At 40.5% G+C, this 20,470-nt stretch overlaps 3 protein-coding genes across 4 annotated transcripts; 1 reads left to right on the plus strand and 2 right to left on the minus strand.

Annotated features, from left to right (window-relative positions):
• Window positions 1-396: 396 nt before the first annotated feature.
• Window positions 397-9,579, minus strand: arcn1b (archain 1b). Its single transcript, XM_084559237.1, has 10 exons — window positions 9,418-9,579; window positions 7,951-8,214; window positions 5,863-6,042; window positions 3,823-4,028; window positions 3,520-3,681; window positions 2,915-3,080; window positions 2,052-2,199; window positions 1,698-1,806; window positions 1,409-1,613; window positions 397-794 (listed from the first exon to the last, which is right to left on the minus strand). The coding sequence occupies exons 1-10, from the start codon at window positions 9,418-9,420 to the stop codon at window positions 705-707; spliced, it is 1,533 nt and encodes a 510-aa protein (XP_084415363.1). The 5' UTR covers window positions 9,421-9,579; the 3' UTR covers window positions 397-704.
• A 3,476-nt stretch (window positions 9,580-13,055) lies between these two features.
• lyrm9 (LYR motif containing 9) lies at window positions 13,056-15,423 on the plus strand. Of its 2 annotated transcripts, XM_084559519.1 has the most exons (4): window positions 13,056-13,196; window positions 13,808-13,959; window positions 14,857-14,949; window positions 15,036-15,336. In XM_084559519.1, the coding sequence occupies exons 2-4, from the start codon at window positions 13,834-13,836 to the stop codon at window positions 15,051-15,053; spliced, it is 237 nt and encodes a 78-aa protein (XP_084415645.1). In that variant the 5' UTR covers window positions 13,056-13,196; window positions 13,808-13,833; the 3' UTR covers window positions 15,054-15,336. The 2 variants fall into 2 exon arrangements, with proteins under 2 accessions (XP_084415645.1, XP_084415646.1); XM_084559520.1 differs by lacking the exon at window positions 13,056-13,196 and having other exon boundaries at window positions 13,823-13,959; window positions 15,036-15,423.
• A 929-nt stretch (window positions 15,424-16,352) lies between these two features.
• Window positions 16,353-19,840, minus strand: ift20 (intraflagellar transport 20 homolog (Chlamydomonas)). The gene is made up of 5 exons (XM_084559538.1): window positions 19,751-19,840; window positions 18,893-19,030; window positions 18,711-18,796; window positions 18,410-18,513; window positions 16,353-17,063 (listed from the first exon to the last, which is right to left on the minus strand). The coding sequence occupies exons 2-5, from the start codon at window positions 19,017-19,019 to the stop codon at window positions 16,982-16,984; spliced, it is 399 nt and encodes a 132-aa protein (XP_084415664.1). The 5' UTR covers window positions 19,020-19,030; window positions 19,751-19,840; the 3' UTR covers window positions 16,353-16,981.
• Between the last annotated feature and the right edge of the window lie 630 nt (window positions 19,841-20,470).

Here is a 20,470-nt window from a genome sequence, read left to right on the forward strand (position 1 = left end):
GTTTAAAGAATGACAGGCTTCTAATGATTGAGACAGCTACGATCCTGTAGTTATTATGGATAAGAAAACAAAGAACTCCACTCGGTAATCATGAACCATTGCAATGTGAGTGAAGAAACAGGTCGAGGAGGACGCTCGGTCCTCGGGGTGGGGGCGAGGGGGGGGCTAAATTACCAGCGTTCATTCTAGCGGAGATTGATACAGACGAGGTCCCTGTCCTCCCTCTCTCTCTCTCTCTACCTGCTGCCAGGGTTTTACTGATAGACGGACAATGAGAGGGCCGTCGGCCTCTCCAGCATCCCCGCAGTCATCCTCTACTTAATCTGAAGTCCTCTTTACAGTTCTGCTTGGAAAACACAACAGCATCATCAGTGTAGTTTACGTTTTTTATGTGCGTGTGTGTGTATGTGTGTGTGTGTGTGTGTGTGTGTGTGTTTGTTGGTTTTTCCTTTTCAATTAACTCTATATATAGATGATCTTCTCTCATACAAACATATAAATACACCACCGCTGCTCTGCTCCACCACAGGAAGAGGCTTCGCCAGAGGCCTGGCGCAGTCCTGTCGATGTACACAGTTTCTCAAATAGTATACAGGGTGGGCAGGCAAGAAATCTTCAATCTTTCTCTCGAGCATAGATTTCGACTTTTTTTTGTTGGTGATTTTTCTTTTCTTTTTTTTTGATTTCGTCGTTGCTGAATATGTTTACAGGATTTCGTATTTGTCGACCACAAAGGAGGTTTCTGAAGAGAATCTAACGGAGCTGTCGCCGTCTACGTCAGTCACTTTGGTAACCTGGGGAAAAGACGAAAGTTTTGATAAGCACCGTGAATATGGTGAATCATGTGGAACATTAGTAAGAACATCATTAAACAACTCCTTAAACTTCACCGTTATCAAATGGCTTTAAAGAGAAAAGGTCTGAATTTACCTTTTGATCAGTTTTCTTGTCATTTGTATTATTCAATTATTCTTCACTCTCTTGATTCTATTGTTATGTTTTAGTTATTAATAGTTATAACAGTTATTAAACTTAAACTCATAGTTCTTATTCCTAACATGCAAAAAATCTTGCCATGTCTTAAGTTACAGCTGATTGTATTACATTATAAAGCTGGTGGGGCTTTTATTTTGAAGGATTTGTAGCAAATGCAATGTGTTTATCACAGATTTAAAAAGCTTTATTATCAGTGTGGTTCTTCCTTTCAGATAATTTCCAGAAATAATTTGACATTTGGTCAGTCAATCAGCTTTAAATATTGCTGGGAGGTTCAGTGAGCTGCCAAGGTTATGTGCTCTGTTTTCACCTTTAACCGGCAGAGCTAACTGTCTAATTAAATATCAAGTCAGATTCAGAAATTCATGTCCTCAGATGGACACATGTGTGACCTATCCCCTCAGTCACCCACCTGGATGTCGCAGTAGTTGCGCTTGGACACAAAGGACACACTGATAGGGAAGAAGTCGTTGGGCTGTCCAGCGATGCTGAACTCCAGGCTGCCGGTCTTGTTGTTGACATCGATGACGGGTAGGCACCACTCCAGGACATTTCGCCTGCTGTCGTGTTTGTACTCTCCGTCCAGATCACCGATCACGGGGGCTCCCACGCCGGACCTGAAGGTGGAGCAGAAATGTATTAAGATACAGAGGACGCAAACTCAGTCACAGAGCATGTGTTTGCTGAGTATATGTACTTACGGCACTGGGATGCTGATGACCACGTCGTTGAGCTCGAGACCCTCCTCCTGCAGCTCGTATTCAATGTTGACATCGCAGCCGGTACCACTCTCTGAAGGCCAGCAGTTTACTGTGAGACAGAGAATCCAGGTGAGACACATGTAGGACACTGATTCAGGACAGGACAGATATTGTTGGCACTCTACAATGAACAAACAAACAACTCAGACTAGAGGACCGACCTCATCTAACGAGATAAACTAGATCAACCAGATCAGCGGATTTACTGTACAATAATAAATATACATACAGGAGAAGTATCACGTATCACTAGCTTTACTCAATAACACATGAGCTGTGTATGTTAGGACGTACTGGTTAGAGGTATGAGGGCCTCATCTGTGGTCTGTAGTCTCCACTTCAACACACCAACATCATTGTTGAGAGGGAAGGACTTCTCGGGGTTCTTCAGGCCGATCACGGACTCGGCTGTGAACAACTTCTTGTCCACATTGGGATGTGTCTGGAGAGAAAGAGAATGAGACATGCGAGACATTTTAAAACGTGAAAATGGACGGAGAACAATTTCTTTTTGGTAAATGCCTTCTCAGTGTGCTTTTCCTCTATTTTTACCTCTTCTTTGCATGCAAGTGTAGTCAAATACAAAACACAGTAAAAATAAAAAGAAGTTCAGATAAATTGTGTAGCATGTCCTGTAATATAAATAAGCACCATGTCCTTTCATTACATTGGCTTTTAAGAGCTTCACATAACGATCCTGAAGATGAGTGTGGTGACACTAAGGCAGGCACCACCTGAGTATGGCTGTACTCACACTGAACGAGCCATACTGTGAGGCTGACCCCAAAGTCTGGTTCACTTGATAGTGTGACCGGGTTAAATTGTACAGTTGACACCTCATCACTGTGACAGGCTAGCAAGGTGAGTCTTGGGATTTGTTGTCATTGTACAGCACAGGAATGTTTTTACAAACCATATTTTTTGCCATCTACAGTGAAGACCCCAAAACACTTTCACACACTACTTCTCAGATGCTTCAATGACGATATCATCAGAGGTCATCTGAACACCAAACTGGCCGTAGTCTAAGAATCACAGCGTCTTAAATCAATGACGGACTAGCCTTAGAGGTGATATCCATCCTTGCTCTTCAACTAAAACGTTACTTACAGGATATAAGAATATACAGGTGTACTGTTACACGGTGGCAGACCTACCTGCAGTTGCAATCCTTTGTTGTCATTATTGTTGATAATGAGGCGGATGCGTCCGTTTTTGTCGTCCGTGACTCGGAGCGTCACCATGCCCAGCACCTCCATGTTCTGTAGGCCGCCGTCACGGCCGCAGGTCAGCGAGATCTTCTCCTCCACACGCAGATGTACACTGGGCAGGACACGCACAACACACTTTAAGTGAATAAACTCATTTCATTTACCACTGCTTTGTAAAAAGTTTGGCTTGAGAATAACTGACAGCTACTGCTGCATTAGTTTCAGTGTGGTCTGTAAAATATTATCAAAGGCTGTGAATCACTAATGATTTACTGAATCAATGCAATAATTCATTTAGAGAGTTTTCAGTTTTGAAACAAATGGTTATAAAGATTTGAGGTGTTTCCCAGTATTTTACCTCTAGCTGGCACATCTTAATAGAGATCAAGAGATCTACTCAGGGCTGCAGTGACGTCAGATAACATCTTATAAATAGTGACTGAAAAGATCTACCCAGGGTTAAACTTTTTTTATGTAAGTGGAAAAAGCACAGACAGCTAATAATGAGGCAAAAACTAAACTGAATCATAAAAACCACGATGAGTCCATACCTCTCCATATTGACAGGTGGTGGCAGAACTTTAGATACATCAGAGCCCCTCTTTCCTGTGCTGGGCATGATGGTTTCCCCCTCGGATTTGAGCTTGTCAACAAAGTTGTCCACCTCTTTCCCTTTAGCGCCCAGTTTCAGAGCCTTACTGGGTCCACTTGATCTGGAAAGAATAAACACACACATTGTTTCATCAGTTCATAACAACTACGATGTCTGGCCAGAAAATTCTCAGTGAAACCGAACACAACAGGAGGAAACGACGTTCAGATCTTAACCTCTCGTGCATTTGTTGGATACGTACCTGGCTGGAGCTGCCATCATCTTGGGTTTCTCAGGTTCGACGATGGTGTCTGTGATGATGGACCCCGAGGACACGCTGGTCATGCCGGCGCTGCCGAAACCACCAAATGCTGGCACCTTCTTCCCAGAGCGCTCAGCGTCCCTTCTAGCCTGCTGCAGCTCCTTGGCCTTCCTCCTCATCTCTGCCTTGGCCTCTCGTTCCTGGGTCTGTGAATTTACCAAACAACATTTAACATTACACCGTCTTTAGATATTTACGGAGCAGTTGCATCCTTAACCACCTGGTCTAAAGCAGCGATTCTCAAGTGGTGGGGTTGTGGACCCGTTTTCACTGTGCAAAAAAAAATGCCATGCTTTTATTTTGAAGGGTATTTTTATACAGTGGAACGCCATCTAGTCACACTCCTTAACAGTAGGTGACAATAATGTCCTGTAATGCTAATTGTCACCCGCCACTTCTCAATATGGAATAAGGTGCGCAAAATTTGTTTTCATAGCTAATTAGTTGCACTTGACACCAACTGAGGCTTTTAAAAATGCCTGTAACTAAAATGTCTTAAGATTAATGACTGAATACATGAATAGTTTTAATAGTATTGTGTTGGTCATATATTCAGTGAGTGGGTACTCAGCTAAAGCTACACGTTTAGCCTTTTTGAAACTACTTCTCAGTGGTTGGATTTTTTCCTTTTGTTTGTGTATGAAAGCATTTTTTAGTTAAAAAGTTATGTATATTGCAAACGCCTAATGATCAATGGCTTATTAAATGCTACTGACTGCAGGGCTGCTCAGCATGTATCCACTGATACAGGGTTATCACAGCTACAGTTATGTTACCACTCTTGAAACCTTGTGTCCCTAAGATGCATTTTTTGGTTGTAATTCAAATGCAGCTAACTGACTGTAAAAAGCCATCACCACCTGCTGGCCATTTTATCTTTTTTGTTTTTTTGTCCTGGCATACTGTGATACGCTGTACTATCTCAGGTTCAAACTGCACCACTTTTTCATTAAATAAATTTAAGTAGTTATTGAGGGGGTGGTGGTGGGTCCTGAATAATATGCAAAATAACATTTTGTGAATATTATTATAAAATCAAATATGAAATAAGTCGATTTTCTTTTTTTTTTTATAATAATTGTTCATTCTCTAAACAATTTCTTCATAATGTGTTTTGTACACCAAACAGTTGTTGGGACTATTTCTTAGTAAGTACGTACCAGGAAGCTCCCAACTCCCTTGAAGGGCTGCATTCCTTCAAGGGCATTTGTTTTACTTTCCGTTTGGCAAAAGGAACCCTGGTTTGATGTTATTAGCTGCCAGCTGTCGGTATAGCAACGTTAGTTCTGTCCAATCTACCACACCTTCAAATAAAGTCTGGTTAAAGTCTAGACTTCAAAGTCAGTTCTCCATGTTTTGTTCCATTTAAGGCTAAGAGCTGTCGCTTGTACAGCGTTTACCAGTGTTTACATTGTGTTTGTTTTTTTTAGTCCCAAAACGGCGGTTGCCACTACTGTACTGCATTCATGTGTTCCACCAATCAATCAACAACTATGTCACTACATGTTCATGTTGTCCAGGGCCAGGACCTACCCCCACGTAGGAACTAAAAAAAGACCCTGAAAATGAGAACTATGATTGTTCCCCGTTCCTGCAGTCTGGACACAAAAAAGCGTTCTTCTTCCCACAGTTAAAGCAGGGGAAATTCTGTCTGTGCATTTAATCGAGGTATTTGTTTACACAGCAGCGTGTGCACTCAGAGCAGTAGGCTGCTGCTCAGATCCACAGAGCCCGGGGAAAAAAATCTACTTATTTGTGGTCCCATTTCATTTCATTCCTCAGTCATTTTTTTTTTTTTTTTTCCCATCTGGTTCTGTTTAAACAGCCAAAACAACTTTACAGGTTCCCAAATAAATGCAATATTTTCGTTCTTTTCAATATAACATCAGAATTTTGGTGCTGCACTGATCCAATTTCCCCACTAGGATGAAAATTGTATTCGATCTAAGAAACAAAACAGACACAGCTGTGTGATCTCACCTCTCTGACAGCACGGAAAACCTTCTCCTCATGGGAGTCCATCTCTGTGAACGTGCGGATCTGAGCCAAGTTGACGTTCTCTCTGTAGCCGAGTGCAACGATCTCATCGAAGGCGAAGATCAGGTCGAAACAGTGCTCTGATATTTCGCTCTCCTCCAGCACGCGACAGTATTCTGGGATCTGGAACGGTAGGGAGGAGAAATGAATATCAAACAGTCAGCACACATCTCTACAACGCTGCGGCGGGTAGAGATGTCAGCTAATGTGAAAGCTGAAGTGGTAGCAACCATGATCACGGTGCAGCTGATCCTGAATAAAAAACACAGTGAAATCATAGTTGCATTGGTTCTGTTTGTTTGACTTTATCGACACTGATTATTTTCAGAGGTGTGAATGCACGAGTCAGCTTCTGCATCAAATTGAAGTAGTGTTGATCATCCCTCAACCAGTCACTGAATATTTAAGTCTAGTGAATAAAATCCATGTAAAACTACTCTGTCTGAACAGAAACTAGGGCTATACTTGCAAGAGCAACAACAAGAAAGAACTAAAAGGTATTTTTATCCTTTCACCTACTCAAAAAAATTGGAGCAGAATCACATATCACATTAAAAGGTACTTTACTGGAGCCAGTACACTACGCAGCCGTCTGTCAAATGTTGGACTTGAAACCGAACTGTGTCCATATGGAAATATTACTGCCATTTTTCTGCCTTATTTCACTGTTGGCAGCTAATGCAGCTATTATTCATAATCTCTCCCTGGCAAAGCTCACACCTGAGGGCATCCCCAAGGAAACAGCGACAGCTTATGTTACTGCTGTGACTCCAGAGAACGAATGGAGCTACTCGCACTGATGTAGTTTGAGAGGCAGCCACAGAATCATGTATCCTGATTTCTCACATTTTTTTTTCCCCCTTTCCACTTAAAATAAAAGAAAGGAAAAAATAAAAATCTGCATTAAGTTAACTACACTAATCACATCCTATGTTCTTTAAATATACGTTCCCATTTCATTACAATGTCACTTTCATCATCCAATGTAAGAGATCATTAGCTGGTTTGAGGCCGTCTCCAATGTGTAAACCTAAGAGGCGGTTTAGACTTCGGCAGAAACTACGGCGACAGTGAAGACCCTGGCGCTGTAACGGACGTGCCCCAATTTAACGGACGTGCCCCAGAAACACGTGTTGCGACGATGCAGATTGCAAGAGCTGTGATTGGTCCGCTTGGTAGTAGCATGTTACCGCTTTAGTATTTCTGGCGGCTTCTCCAGCTCCGCAATTTTTGAACTGATAGTTTTGGATCAATAAAGATGGAACACATTGAGAAAAGATTAGCTGAGGAGGTTAGGATTAGGTTAGGTTAGGATTTTAATAGTGGACCCTCGAAAACAGTAAATAACATCCACACTGTTGCAGAGTCCAGAGTCTGCAGAGTCACACCTATTAAATACGCACTCATTACTGTAGTTATTTGCATTACTGCCATCTGCTGGAATCTGATAAAGCATATTGGGTTAAAAATGACTTTTATATACTATAACTGATGTTACAGTAAATAAAAACATTCTTAACACTTCACATGATTATGTTTTAAGCTTTTCATACATCAGTTGACTAATCTGACCATGTCCCGTTCTGCTGGATGCCATTCAAAAAAAATAAATGATCGTGGTTACTCTTTGCTTGATCGTGTTGGCTATTCTCTCTGACCAATGAGGGGTCTGTAGTACTTTCATGTCACCTTTTTACTATATGCTCAACTTGCTGGGAAACTTAACCAAAAGTAGGGCCAAATAAAGGCATCAGATACTAGCCGCAATGGAAAAAACAAAAAAGAGCAGGGAGATTTGAGTCAAGCCACAGTGAAAATGAGGCTGTAGAATAGTTAGACACATTCTAAGAGAGTTATCACTTATCTGGTGACTGTTATATGTGACATGTTCATGGTCGGAGACGTAGTAAAATTAAATACAAATCAAATAGAGACCTCCAATTGCCCTCTGCAGTCAACACTAATGACTTCGTTGTGTCAGAATACAAGCCGTCATGTGACAATGTTGAGACTGGCTCCACGTTTCCTTACCACGCGAGAGAAAAGTCTGAGCGTCTCCAGGTCCTCCAGGATGTTGCTGTTCTTGGTGGTGATGAGGACCATGTAGAGTTTCTCCAGCGGCTGGTACACATAGCGAACACTGTCTGTTTCCACGAAGGTGTGCTGCTTGCCCGTGTTCATCAGCTTAGGAAACGCAGCCAGGAGACCCTCGATTCGTGTCCGGGTCATTTCCACAAACTGTCGCGATACGATGGCCTTGCCAGCCTTGGTGCACACCGCCGCTGCCAACAGCACCTGGGGACGGAGGGAAGTGGGAGTGTTACTGAGATATAGTGCAAACTGATTTTCAGCATTATAACACACTGAATAACACATTCATAGATTATTTGAACATCTAAATATTACAGGAAGTAGAAGAGGTAAAATTATTTACGAAGCATATTGGGCTGACAGTGAATTCCAGAAAGAAGTGGCAGAGTTAAGCACCAGCAAATATTGACATTAAATTGTACGGCATTTAAATCCCTGTGCAAATCTTAGCCTGTGATAATTTATTCAGCCATCATCGTTTCACACTGCTCAAAACCACATTATACATTAGCTCTCAATGCAAATGACTATAAACTGCACCCTATACAGCAGCAGGGGCAACATGTATGGCGAGCTGAACCATGGCGAGAAGTGTTTAAGACCTGCTTTCTTTGCGATTTGTGTTTTGTGTCTGCAAAGGAGCAAAATCAGCCTCCACCAACATGGTCACTGGTACTTGGTGTCTGCTTCTCATCCCAAGGGACAGCGACAGCTACTGAGGATTTGTGCCGCAACAGAAAATTTAATTTAAAAAAAAAAAAATAATCATAAATTTCGCTTGATATAAGCAATATAATTAAGTCTGACATTAATAAACTGTTCATTCCCCCACAAAAAATTAGGGAAGGAACAGGATCTCTTCCACGTTGACAATGGCTTAAGTGAGAAACCAAAGACCCGAATGCAACGATCTGAACTTGAAGCAGACAAGCAACAATTGTTGTTAACAAAATCGCCGCCTCTGGCAAAACATAAAGATAAAACAGATTTATGTAGTTTGTAGATTGTTTTGGGGGATAATATCCAGTGTTTCCTGGCTGAGGACAATCTGACAGCAGGCAACGTTAGCTCGGATCCGGCTAGTGACAGGAGATAACTAGCGCTAGCTTGTCAAGCTAGTTAACGTCAGCAATGTCTGCACACTCAGCGCCGCTTATTTGTCTGAAATGTGCCGCTGTACAATGAAACGACGACTCGTTTGCTCAATTTTAACAACTCTTGGTAATGTTAGCGCTGTCAGGCCCGCGGAAAGTAACGCCTGGTCTTGCTCTTATTTCGGTCTTGGGAGAGGAGAAGCTAGCTAACTGATACCTAGCTTTAGCTGCTAGCCAGGTTAGCCAATGTTATGATAATTGCTAGGCCCGATAAAAGACAGGGAAATGATCTCAAGTATCGACTGTCACTCACCATTTTGGTCTCTCTCTACGGTACGACGATCTTCGGTCGCTCGTGTTTGCTGCTTTGGTGATTTCTAGTCCCTCTGGAATAGCGAGGTGCGGATATACAGCTGCCTTTAACTTGTGTGATTGTTAGCCAACTAGCGTCAATATGGCAGCAGCACAGAGCCACGTCTCCACCGGAAGAGCAGCGCTGGATCAGCCCACCGCGGAAACCAATGACGTGGGTCCCAAAATGTTGGCCTTGTTGCATAAATACTAGGATCTCTTCTTCCACGGGCGTCCCTTCCTCTTAGTTAGACATCTCACTTAGTGCCACGACACCGTCATGTTTACCTTTCGTCGTCTGTCTTTCGTCTTTGCTTGATAGTGTCCTGAAGGTCATCATCATATTAAGTTTATCAACATTAGGCAATCTGACAGACGCTAAATTATCTTAATAATATGGGACGTTCATTGTCGACGATGAACATTTTTCTTGTAAAACATAATCATGTGATGTGTTAAAAATGATTTTATTTACTATGACACTTTATTAGTGTTAGTTGAACATTTGGTCCATAGCACAGTGTACTGTAATACAAAATATCGCGTGATCACGTACAATGTGAAATTATTGTACTGATAATCTACGTAGATGATCAGCACATCCTTATTTCACTCCATACAATTTAAAACATAATTAAATATAGAGACAATAATATTAGTTTTTAGTGTGGACTAGACAATATACGTGAATAAATAGAGTAAAAAACTTTAGTTAAAAAAAATAAATAACTCCCGTAAAAAGTGTCCTTTATTGAGCATTTAGTTTTGCATTTACATTAATAGATAAAATATCACACACATTAATGTAAAAGATCAAAACTGCAAAAAAGATGACTGACTCACCTGTAACAGAACTACTGTTGTCACCAACAGGTGTATGCCCCGGTGCTCATGTTTATCCCTATAACTGTAACTTTATGGGTCCTCTGTCCATTAGACGTTTCTACAGTGAATATTTTGAATTCTACCTCTAGCCATACTTTTTTTTCATCATTATCAACATGTATGTTTTAGTCAGATGTATGTATGTATGACAGAGTTATGTATCATATTGTTCACCCTGCTTTCTTCTCCTCCTTCTCTTCTCCCTCTTTTTCTGTCTCTACCTGGCTAGCCTCTAGCAGATGGGTTCCTCCATATGAGCTGGGTTCTGCTAAAGGTTTCTTACTTTTGAAAGGGAGTTTTTTCTTGCCACCATTGCATTAGTGCTTGCTCTGCGGTTTTCACTCGCTGGGTTCTGTAAAGCATGTTGAGAAAATTTACATTGTTATTGACACTATAGATATAGAATTGGACAGAACTGAATCGAGTCCTATTAATCCTATAACAGGAGTTTCAGACTGTGCACATAAACTTTAACTATATGATGAGCATTCTAAAAAAATGTGTTGATTTGTTTTTAAAAATCTAAACTTCTGCTGAATAACTGGATGGTTTAAGACTGACAGACTAATGTCAGAGAGAATTATGGTCCTGAATTGCAAGATGTTGTTCTTTATATGGTATAGGGTATCCCTTATTAAATCTGCATTACCAACTACTCATGCAATACTGGTTTGTAGTAACATATGTGAAAGTTTTTTGGCAATGTCCACAGCTAAAGACTTTAAAGTTCTCTCTTAGAGAGTGTCTCAAAATATACTTGATTATTATTTTTATTTTACATCATGTTTGAGTGTTGCGTATTCCCAAAATAAGGTGCTGACCTAAACAGTTAAATGTGTAATGACCAATTAAAGGGAGGTGATATTCTTAGAGAGAAAACAGTGCAACTGTGCAAATTGCATATTTTGTTTACGCAGTACAAAAGGCACAGGCTCCATATAATAGCTGAATTCCTTTTATTTGCTTCAGTTTCAGGTTCCTGGTGTGGTGCATGTTTATACCTCAGAGGGACTTGCGCTTCAATTTGCCTTAGGAGCCCAATAGCATGGTGGTGAAAATTACAATGGTAACTTTAGACTTTTAGAGTACTGCAAATTCTCAACTAGTTCTCAGCTGAAGCTCATATATACTACACTGTAAAACCACATAATTCAGTGTGTTTTAGTAGTTAGTCACTAAGTGTCACAATTTAAACAGTGTCAGGAACAGATGATTATTATTATTCCTGATGGTGAACTGATCAGTTTTCTTTTTGGTAATTGTGCAGGGAAGTGAACTATGAAACTGATTTAGCCAAGAAAACTAATTTCATTTGGTTAAAGCCAGTGTACTGGAGTACATACAATATACCTTGGTTTAATTCACTGCCAGACGAAGACGAAACCTCCGCATCCGTGCAGGATGTTTCCTGGACAGGCGACAGAGGGCGACCGTGCTTCAATATGACATGGTTCCTAACCGTAAAAGAAGAAATATGCCGTAAACCAGAGCGTAAACCCGGATATCGTTCCGGTAGTTGAGTTTTTTTGCCCTCAAACTTTATTAACAAGTTCAAACCAGTTACTGTATAGGTTCAAACCATTATATAGCTTTTTAATAAGTTAACATATCAGCATATTTAGACTGAGAAGAGTATTCAGTAAGGTACTGTCATTTGAAATAAGCAAGCAATCAAAACAAACTAATAACAAGTACGAAACAGGAACATAATGAATGAAAGCCATGTAGTTATAAAGAACAACTGAAATAAATAAAATAAATGTAAATAAAGTAGCAAATTAATAGGGAGACAGTCTATTCCACACAGAGAAAAACAGGATAAAATAAACTTTATCAACTCTACAAAAAGAGAGAGTTCTTTTTTAAAAAAATTGAAATGTGGTATCGCTTTTAAGAATTAGCATTTGTGTAAAATTTATTTGGCAAGTATTATTAAGTTGTTGAGAAAAAAAAATCCAATTTTCTGACCTCTAACATAAGTTGTAAGCCAAGACTGGTGTGTCCAGGTTCTTGGCCAGAGACCAGTCATAGAAGAGACTAAGATAAGATAAGATAAGATAAGACCTGTTTATTGATCCCACGTATGGGAAATTAACTTGTCACAGTAGCACAGAAATTGTCAAAAATATATACAAAACAGTGACGACTTAAAAATTACCCAAATTACATACAGTTTGTGGTTTTAAAGTGTATTCCTTTAGCTTTTAATGGATCAGGCAGTTTAACATATATACATCTAATTTTCCTCTAGTCCTCTAGAGAAGAATCCGTCCACCCCCTTTTTAATGTAGAAGGAAAACATTATTCGGAGAGTACAGCTCTTAGGGATAAATGGATATAGTGGAGTTACTGTTAATACATTGCAATGACCCTTTGATTGTACCAATAAGCCCCTGAAGGATCGCTTTAAAAAACAAATAATATTCTTTACTGGTGCTAGTAAAATCATCCCAGTGTTGCCACTGTCATCCATTAGGCGTTTAACAGGAGATATCACTTTTTCCATCCATTCTTTACAATAAAATGACTTCTTCTTTAACAGTATGCATGGATTGCTCCAGAATGGGTGTGTTATGAGATTAACAACACATTTTAAAACAGAATTTCCAATAAAACAGGACTTGGTGAAACCTAACTCACATTCCGGGCAGTTTACTAATCTCAATATGCCCAGACCAGCGATGCGATGAGCCACTTTCCGACCCGGTGCTGCTGGACTGCGACTGCGCAGTCCGCCATCTTGCTCCCCCATGAGTTTGATACACTGAGAAGTTTCATAACATTGTGACTCCAAGGAGGCATCTTTGGCGATGCTGGGTACCACCAGAAGCTGACAGCTTGCAGTTAACAGCCGCAGTAAGCATAACCTAGCATGGTTTTTGGTGATAATATAGCAGCCGTAGCGTAGAAACTAACTGTTAGCTATCTTAGCTACATTTTGTCAATGTTTACATCCATAACAAATAGTTCTGCCTAGCTAGCTAATGAAAGCATGCAAGTTAGCTACCAACGCAGGTCACCCGGATAGAAGCAGGAGATGCAGCAGATTTAAGACACTTAATCTTGTACATTCACTGCCCAAATTAAATCAGCAACCAGGATATGTAAACTACTTTTCTCCCTGTACCATATGGAGCCCTTTCTGTATCTACCTATGTGCTGCAGAGAGTTTGTTATTATTAAGAGAAGAGCTTAATGAGTGAGATTGTCTACCATACAGGTGGCAGTATCCTGGTTGGGTGTTTTAGTTGTGATCCTGAAGAGGATCCTTGCATCTGCGACTTAAATACACTTGTTTTATTCATATATGGATTTTAAAGTTTTAATGTTTCACATGCACATATGCATCTGCTGTATGTAACGGTTCTTCTTCTACCTTCTCAGCTCTGTTAAAGTGGCTTCACTCTCAGTTTATAAAGTTGTGTTGCTAATCCAGCTAATCCACTCACACTTTGTATTTTTACCAGACGCAGTTTAAGAAAAGGAGGAAGGAATGCCGCCTTTGGTTGGAGCAGAGTTGATCCAGACGCCATTGCAGCTCTATCGATACCTACTCAGATGCTGCAGGGTCTTACCATCCGCAGCAATGCAGCAGCACTATAGACATGCCATAAGACAGGTAAAATCCTCTTATGCAGTGTCCTTAATGGCAAGCAAATGATTTTAGATGTGTGTAAGGAAGTCACTAGTTCAGCTTCAAACAAGAGACGGAAGTACTGGTGATACTGAAGGTTGTCAGATGACACTCTCTGAGCTGCCCATAGATTTGTGGTTATTTGAGAACTTAAAGGGATGTTAGATGTATTTGAACATGTCTGGTATGTTTTAAAGTTAGTCCTACAGTTATTTTACAGTTAAAACATACATTTTTCAGTGGATGTAGGTCTGCTGTTGTCTTTGACCATAACAGAAATAAAGGCTGATTTATGGTTGCCAGTCACATCTACCCCTTAGATGCCTGACGTGCACCTCCTCTTAAATGCAACAAGATGTTGTTGCAACACAAAACTCTGGCCTCAAAATGCATTTCCTTGTTACAAATGCTGTGCTGCAGTGATTTCAGTGAAAGTAACTGTTGTTCGACATTTATTAACTTAAATCCAGCATGCGCCAGTCAGCTCCAGTCACCACTTTGTGTAGTACACAGAGAGATTCATGTGCTACACTTTGTGTAGTACACAGAGAGATTCAACACAGCTGACAAGTGTTTTAGGGCCATTACAGAATGATGGCGACACACTAGCACACAAATGTGTAGCCCTCTATAATGTAAGCTCTGCATAGATCCTTTGCAAAAGTATTTTTCTTTTATGGGAAGGGGTGTAATACCGAACTGACCTTTGACCCTTTCTCTGTGTCAGATTCTGATTGTGTTGTTTTTGTTCTGCAAAGATCTGTGAATCATGCACCACTGATCAAACCTGCTAGGAGTGGTTTCGTCACTCTGCAAAGATGAGCACGTTCTGTAAGAACATGAAACGCTGCATTATCCTGATCCTTCACTCTTCGTTTCCAGGGTTACAACAGCCACTCAGATGAAGACGATCCAGAGAGGATACAATTGATCATCCAGAGAGCGATTGCAGATGCAGACTGGGTTCTTCATAAAGTAAGCCCGGTGAAAAGAATATTAAAGAGAGAGACACACACACACACATTGTACATCCTATTGTTTACTTCTCTTCTGATTCACAGTATACCAAGAAGAAGTGAGCGTCTTGAGACAGGAGGGGCTCCGAGTGGGCATGACCCAGGGAAAACAAGCATAGCTTTGCCGGTCATAGCTTTCTCTGTGCTGTCTCTGTGTCCGTGAGCGCTCGCAGCGTTATTTGTTGTTGCTGCTTTGAGGATGTGAAGAGACCTCACAGGTAATGGAGTCTCACTTCTGAATGTGTAAATACTGTTACCAGATTTTTTTCAATAAATTAATTCTCCATCATGAACTTAACTGTCTCCTTACTTTGAGAAACCGTTACACATTATGGACATGAACAGATACCAACTTGAAGAGTGGACTCTGGAGCCACAGTCGTTGAATTATATAGCTGTACGTGTTACTGGTTTAGAATGACTTAAAAATATTTTTAAAGTCATTTCCCTCATTCTCAGCTATTCAAATATGTGATCTTAAAGGGTTACTCCACCAATTTTAGATTTCTTCACCACTACTTAGAGGAATAGGAAGCATCTGAGAGGAGAACATAAGTTGCCTGAATTAATGTCAGACTTCAGCTACTTGCTACGTTTACAGCCCGATTCGAATTAAACTTTACTTTACACGCATGCAAAATGAAATTTGATAAGATACTCGTGCTCAGATACAACACACACATTAGTCACAACAAAACTTTTTTTAGATGAGCCAAGTGGATATGTCCACTGTGAAGAGTTAAATCTGCTGGAACTATAATAGAGTCAACTTTATTCAGCACTGAATTCATTCAATAGAAGCAGATGACCATGATGGATTCTTCATCTCAGTGGCTCGCATGGATCTGTTCATCTTGTCAAGCATTTGTTTTAACAACTTCCTTTTTTTCCCCTCCACGTTTCTGTCCCTCTCAGACACTCAACATGTCAAGTGATAATTACCCCACTTGGTCTTGAAAATCACAGAAAGAATGGATTTCTTCCAACCAGAGGGAAAACGGTGGAATCAAGTGTTTACATGTTATCAGGAGCTATTTTTTTTCCCCCATTGAATGAATTGTCAGTGGTTTACACCACCCCTCTCAATCTAATTGAGTCTGAATACCTTCTGATTGGCTGGGTCGGGGTGGTCTCTTCTGACTGAGGTGGTTCGATGAGGCATTTATCCTGAGTGTTTGTGGAATACTGGTTCCTTTGTAGTATCTGAAGTGAGTGGATCAGTTTGAGGAAATGACAGTATTTGGGCCTTACAGTAGTTACACACTGCCTTCTACTGTGTTCACATTTAGTTTTAGGTTATTGTTAGGTTTCATTACCTACTGTATGTGTGCATGAAAACCAACACAAGAATATATGGATAAGTAATCTTTATTGAAACAATACTTAATAGCACGATGTTAAATTTTGCTCGATATCTTCGACAGCAAACGTGACATTTTTGTGCAATATACAGTATTCAAGTATAACCATTTCTATCTAACTAATGCATGAAAGACAATGATATACATAACAGATGACTGGCCGTACCGGTAGAATGGAATGAAACCAGGGAACGTCCTGATCTGTGCATCTTTAAGTTTAAAACATATTTACAAATGCATGCACATGCAGTATTTATTTCAATTGATACAAAAAGGTAATAAAAGTAGAGCTACAGACTAATTCTTCTGTATAAATAGTATAAATAGTGTTCATTTGTATAAATAGCTCCACTTTTAATGTTGGTCTGAGACGCTGAGACATTTGGTGTGAACAGAACTTAACGTTCCATGTGTAATTCAAGGCTGGCTGTTGCTCCACGTACGCAACCATGTCTGAGAAGAAAGAAAAATGCGTAAAGAGGAAATTAAGGTGTTGTCAAATGAAGTTGGAGCTTTGGGATTGCTTCAGAAATAGAGCTGCAGCAGAGTAATTCTCTGAAGAGGGCGTCACCCAGAGAAAACAGGACAGGCACTCTGGAAAAGTTGGACATTCGGAGTCTGGTCGCGTCCTCACTTCTGCAGAATAAACTGGTCGATGAACTCGCTCTGCTCAGACTCCACTTTGGACAGGGCTTCATATTCAATACGGTATCTGAAACAAGGACACAAAGTAATGCAATACAGCAGAATATTAGCAGTTCTTTACTTACATGAAATATTCAACATGGCTGATAACAGATCCCTGTTGTGTTTGCCTTGCATAAGAACACATACTGTATGCACTTGGGTAACATGATTTGTGAACTCATCTAAAGAACTGTACTGCACCAACAAAAATGGGGAAGGAGAAGGCTACTAGCTAGTAAACACCGGATCACAAACATTTGTCAAATGTTTAACGAGGAAGGAAATACAACCAATGTGCCTGTTATTCCATTTCTGCAAATTGATCCAATGCACTTGTCGTTTAGTGATTCATTATTTTTGTTATATAACAAAAATAATTTAGTATTTTTTTTTTTTTTTTTTAAGCCATTCATTAAAAAGATTTATCTTTGCCAATTATTTAAACGTTTTTGTTTTGGGCTAAAAGTAAAAGAATGTGTCTAGCCATTACTTTTTGCCATTTACTTAAGGTGTATCTCCGTCTTCTGGCTAATCATACCAAGTATTCACTACACTACACTACAAGCTACCCATTTTCTAATGTCTATAAATGACTCATCCTTTAGTCTAACTCTTTAAACCATTCATAGATTATGTTTAACTAATTGCTTCAACTTCCCTGGAAGCTTGCCGACTCGGTTTCACACACAGTTGTAAATTCTTAAAACTGGTGGAAAGTGTCTAAAAAAATTCTTAATATATATCAGTATGCTAGTGTAGCTGGTAACATACTGATAGTAAATTTACAAAGGATCTTTGATGATTTCATTTTGCAAATGTGCAGGGAATACTATTCAGTTTTTCATTCATTCATTCATTCATTTTCTATACCCGGTTATTCCTGTTAAGGGTCGCGGGGGTCTGCTGGAGCCTATCCCAGCTGTCATCGGGCGAGAGGCAGGGGTACACCCTGGACAGGTCGCCAGTCCATCGCAGGGCTAACACAGAGAGACAGACAACCATTCACACTCACACGCACACCTACGGCCAATTTAGAATCACCAATGAACCTAATGAGCATGTCTTTGGATGGTGGGAGGAAGCTGGAGTACCCGGAGAGAACCCACGCAGACACAGGGAGAACATGCAAACTCCACACAGAAAGGCCAGCCGGCCCATGAATTCGAACCGGTGACCTTCTTGCTGTGAGGCATCAGTGCTAACCACCTCGCCACTGTGCCGCCCTCAGTTTTTCATTTTTCTCCTAAACACTAATTTTCGGATACATTTAAATCATAATTCCTGTTTCTAAGCCAAACTTTTTAATTAACCTTAACCATATACCCATGACCAGTCTGGCCAGACCAGAGCAGTGAAACACGCACTGTTTACCTCTCAAGCTGCATCTTCTTCTCAGCTATAAGACCCTGAAGCTGCTGCTGTTGGGCCTCTCTTTGTTTTGCCACTGACTTCAGCAGGTTTCTGGCTCCAATTGCCTGAAGGAGAACAACACAGATGATAGCTAATAAGGGCAACTCATGACCTCACTGTAGCACACACTGTACAGTATATCTGAAAAAGCTCCAGTGATTTCAACTTCAGTTCAGACACCCAGATGTTACAGAGCTTTGGCACACGAGGGCTACAGCTTTTAAAATGGCCAATGAAAAGCATCTTGAGATGTCAAGCTTACCTTCATCTTTTCCGTCTCTGCTTCTTTAGCCAATTCATCCACCAGCTCGATGAGACCACCAACTATCTTCTGAAACTGTCCAATTTCTGCAAACATCAACACAAACATTTTTTGTACATCCTGTAGGACCAGTTGACGCAGGGTGAGGAAAACAGTAACAGCTAAACGGACTGTATGCTTACTGTCCACAAATTCTTTACACTCCTCCTTGAGCTCTGAGGTCTTCTGACTGACATCAGGCTCTAGTACCCGCAGCTTGTTGAGTTCATCAAAATAAAAGCCTGCCTCGGCTAACGGGTCTTTAGCCATGGCCACAGGCCCTGTCACAAAGAAGACAAAGAGTGAGGAGACAAAGTAAACATGATCCACATTTAGTTTAGATTCAGTCAGAAATGTCAGATATCTTGTGCTGAGATAAATCAAAGGGCTCTACAGTTTGAGAACGTGTCTTATGCTGACAGGTGACTTTGTTATCATACAGAGTCAGTATCTGTTTTGCTGACTGCATGTCTTTAACTCCAAGTTAAGTAGTGCCACTAATGGTAACATATGGACTATTTCATGGTGCAAAATAAACATTTCGTTGATCTCTAACCCTTATTAACAGGCCATATTGACCACGCATAGTAGCACTGGCGAATCATATTACACTTTACTCTCTACAGTTATGGGTTAAACGCATAGATATAGCATTAACTTCAGGTTTCCTCAAGTGTACGCTTCCAGCACTTTTAACTAATATCTTAACTTCACATAACTGGTTTGAACGTACCGGTTAGTCTCAAAAAATAAGACATAATACATAATTAATAGGGCTGTCAGACTGCTCCTGAAATTCCTGCTCATGATCCAATCAAACACTGTTAGCTGTATAGCTAAAATTAGCTAGCTGAATTAACTTAGCTAGGTAGCTACATTTAGCTAGCCAGCTCACAAAAGCTACCTGAACACAACACGTTGCCCTGTTAAGGCTAAAAACTGAAATGTACGCCATATTAACCAGTAGCCGGCACTTTGAGGGACACAAAACTATATTTTACCTGTTCAATCCGTTATCGCAGATGGTGTGTTGTGTTGTGACTATGTGGCAGAGCGAGTAAACCACCAGCGGTCAATGCTCCGCCTCCTCCTCCTACCGCTGCCAGGGAAACCAAACGCTGCTGCTGTCCGTGAGGGAGGCGGACTTCCGGTTTCACTGAGCCGAGGGACCTGGCTGTAGTCTTCTGCTCTGAAGGTCACTGATCGTTGAAGTCCAGAGCACAGGCAATCCAGCATGTTGTAATGGGCAATCGCCCCAAACGACAACAGGGTTGACGATTTAAAGTCTTAAGTTTAAGTTGTGAGGGCTTTTATTTTGAAAATGAAACGGAAATGACGGTAATGTTAACAAAATAATACATGTGAAAAATAGTATGTGTGTATATGATAACATAAAGTCTTCATAAAATTTAAACAGATGACAGAGTCAAATACAAATAGTAAAAAAAAGTAAAATAAACATTTTATGAAAAATAAAAATAAGATGTGAGATGCATAAAAACCTGTATTGACAAGTATTCACAATATACAGAAGTAAGTGGTTACAAATAAATTTAAAAGAGTCTGAAGTGTTAAGAGTGACCAACACACTCAGCAGGAGGAGTTATAAAGTTTGATGGCCACAGGCAGGACCTGTCTGAGGTCCTGACCTCCTGTGGCGTTCACTTGGGTACGATTAGTGTATTGCTGAAGGTACTCTTTAGACTGGCCAGTGTGTTGTG

Source organism: Chelon labrosus, assembly GCF_963514085.1.
Source record: "Chelon labrosus genome assembly, chromosome: 13".
NCBI classification, from domain to species: domain Eukaryota; kingdom Metazoa; phylum Chordata; class Actinopteri; order Mugiliformes; family Mugilidae; genus Chelon; species Chelon labrosus.

Coding starts and splice junctions, on each gene's coding strand:
- ift20 (XM_084559538.1), bottom strand. CDS start 19,019: ATGGCTAAAGACCCGTTAGCCGAGGCAGGCTTTTATTTTGATGAACTC. Junction 18,797..18,892: donor GTGTAAAGAATTTGTGGACA/GTAAGCATACAG, acceptor TGATGTTTGCAG/AAATTGGACAGTTTCAGAAG. Junction 17,064..18,409: donor AAGAAGATGCAGCTTGAGAG/GTAAACAGTGCG, acceptor TCCTTGTTTCAG/ATACCGTATTGAATATGAAG.
- lyrm9 (XM_084559519.1), top strand. CDS start 13,834: ATGCCGCCTTTGGTTGGAGCAGAGTTGATCCAGACGCCATTGCAGCTC. Junction 13,960..14,856: donor ATAGACATGCCATAAGACAG/GTAAAATCCTCT, acceptor CTTCGTTTCCAG/GGTTACAACAGCCACTCAGA.
- arcn1b (XM_084559237.1), bottom strand. Junction 6,043..7,950: donor TCAGACTTTTCTCTCGCGTG/GTAAGGAAACGT, acceptor CTACCGTTCCAG/ATCCCAGAATACTGTCGCGT. Junction 3,081..3,519: donor CCACCTGTCAATATGGAGAG/GTATGGACTCAT, acceptor TGTCCTGCCCAG/TGTACATCTGCGTGTGGAGG.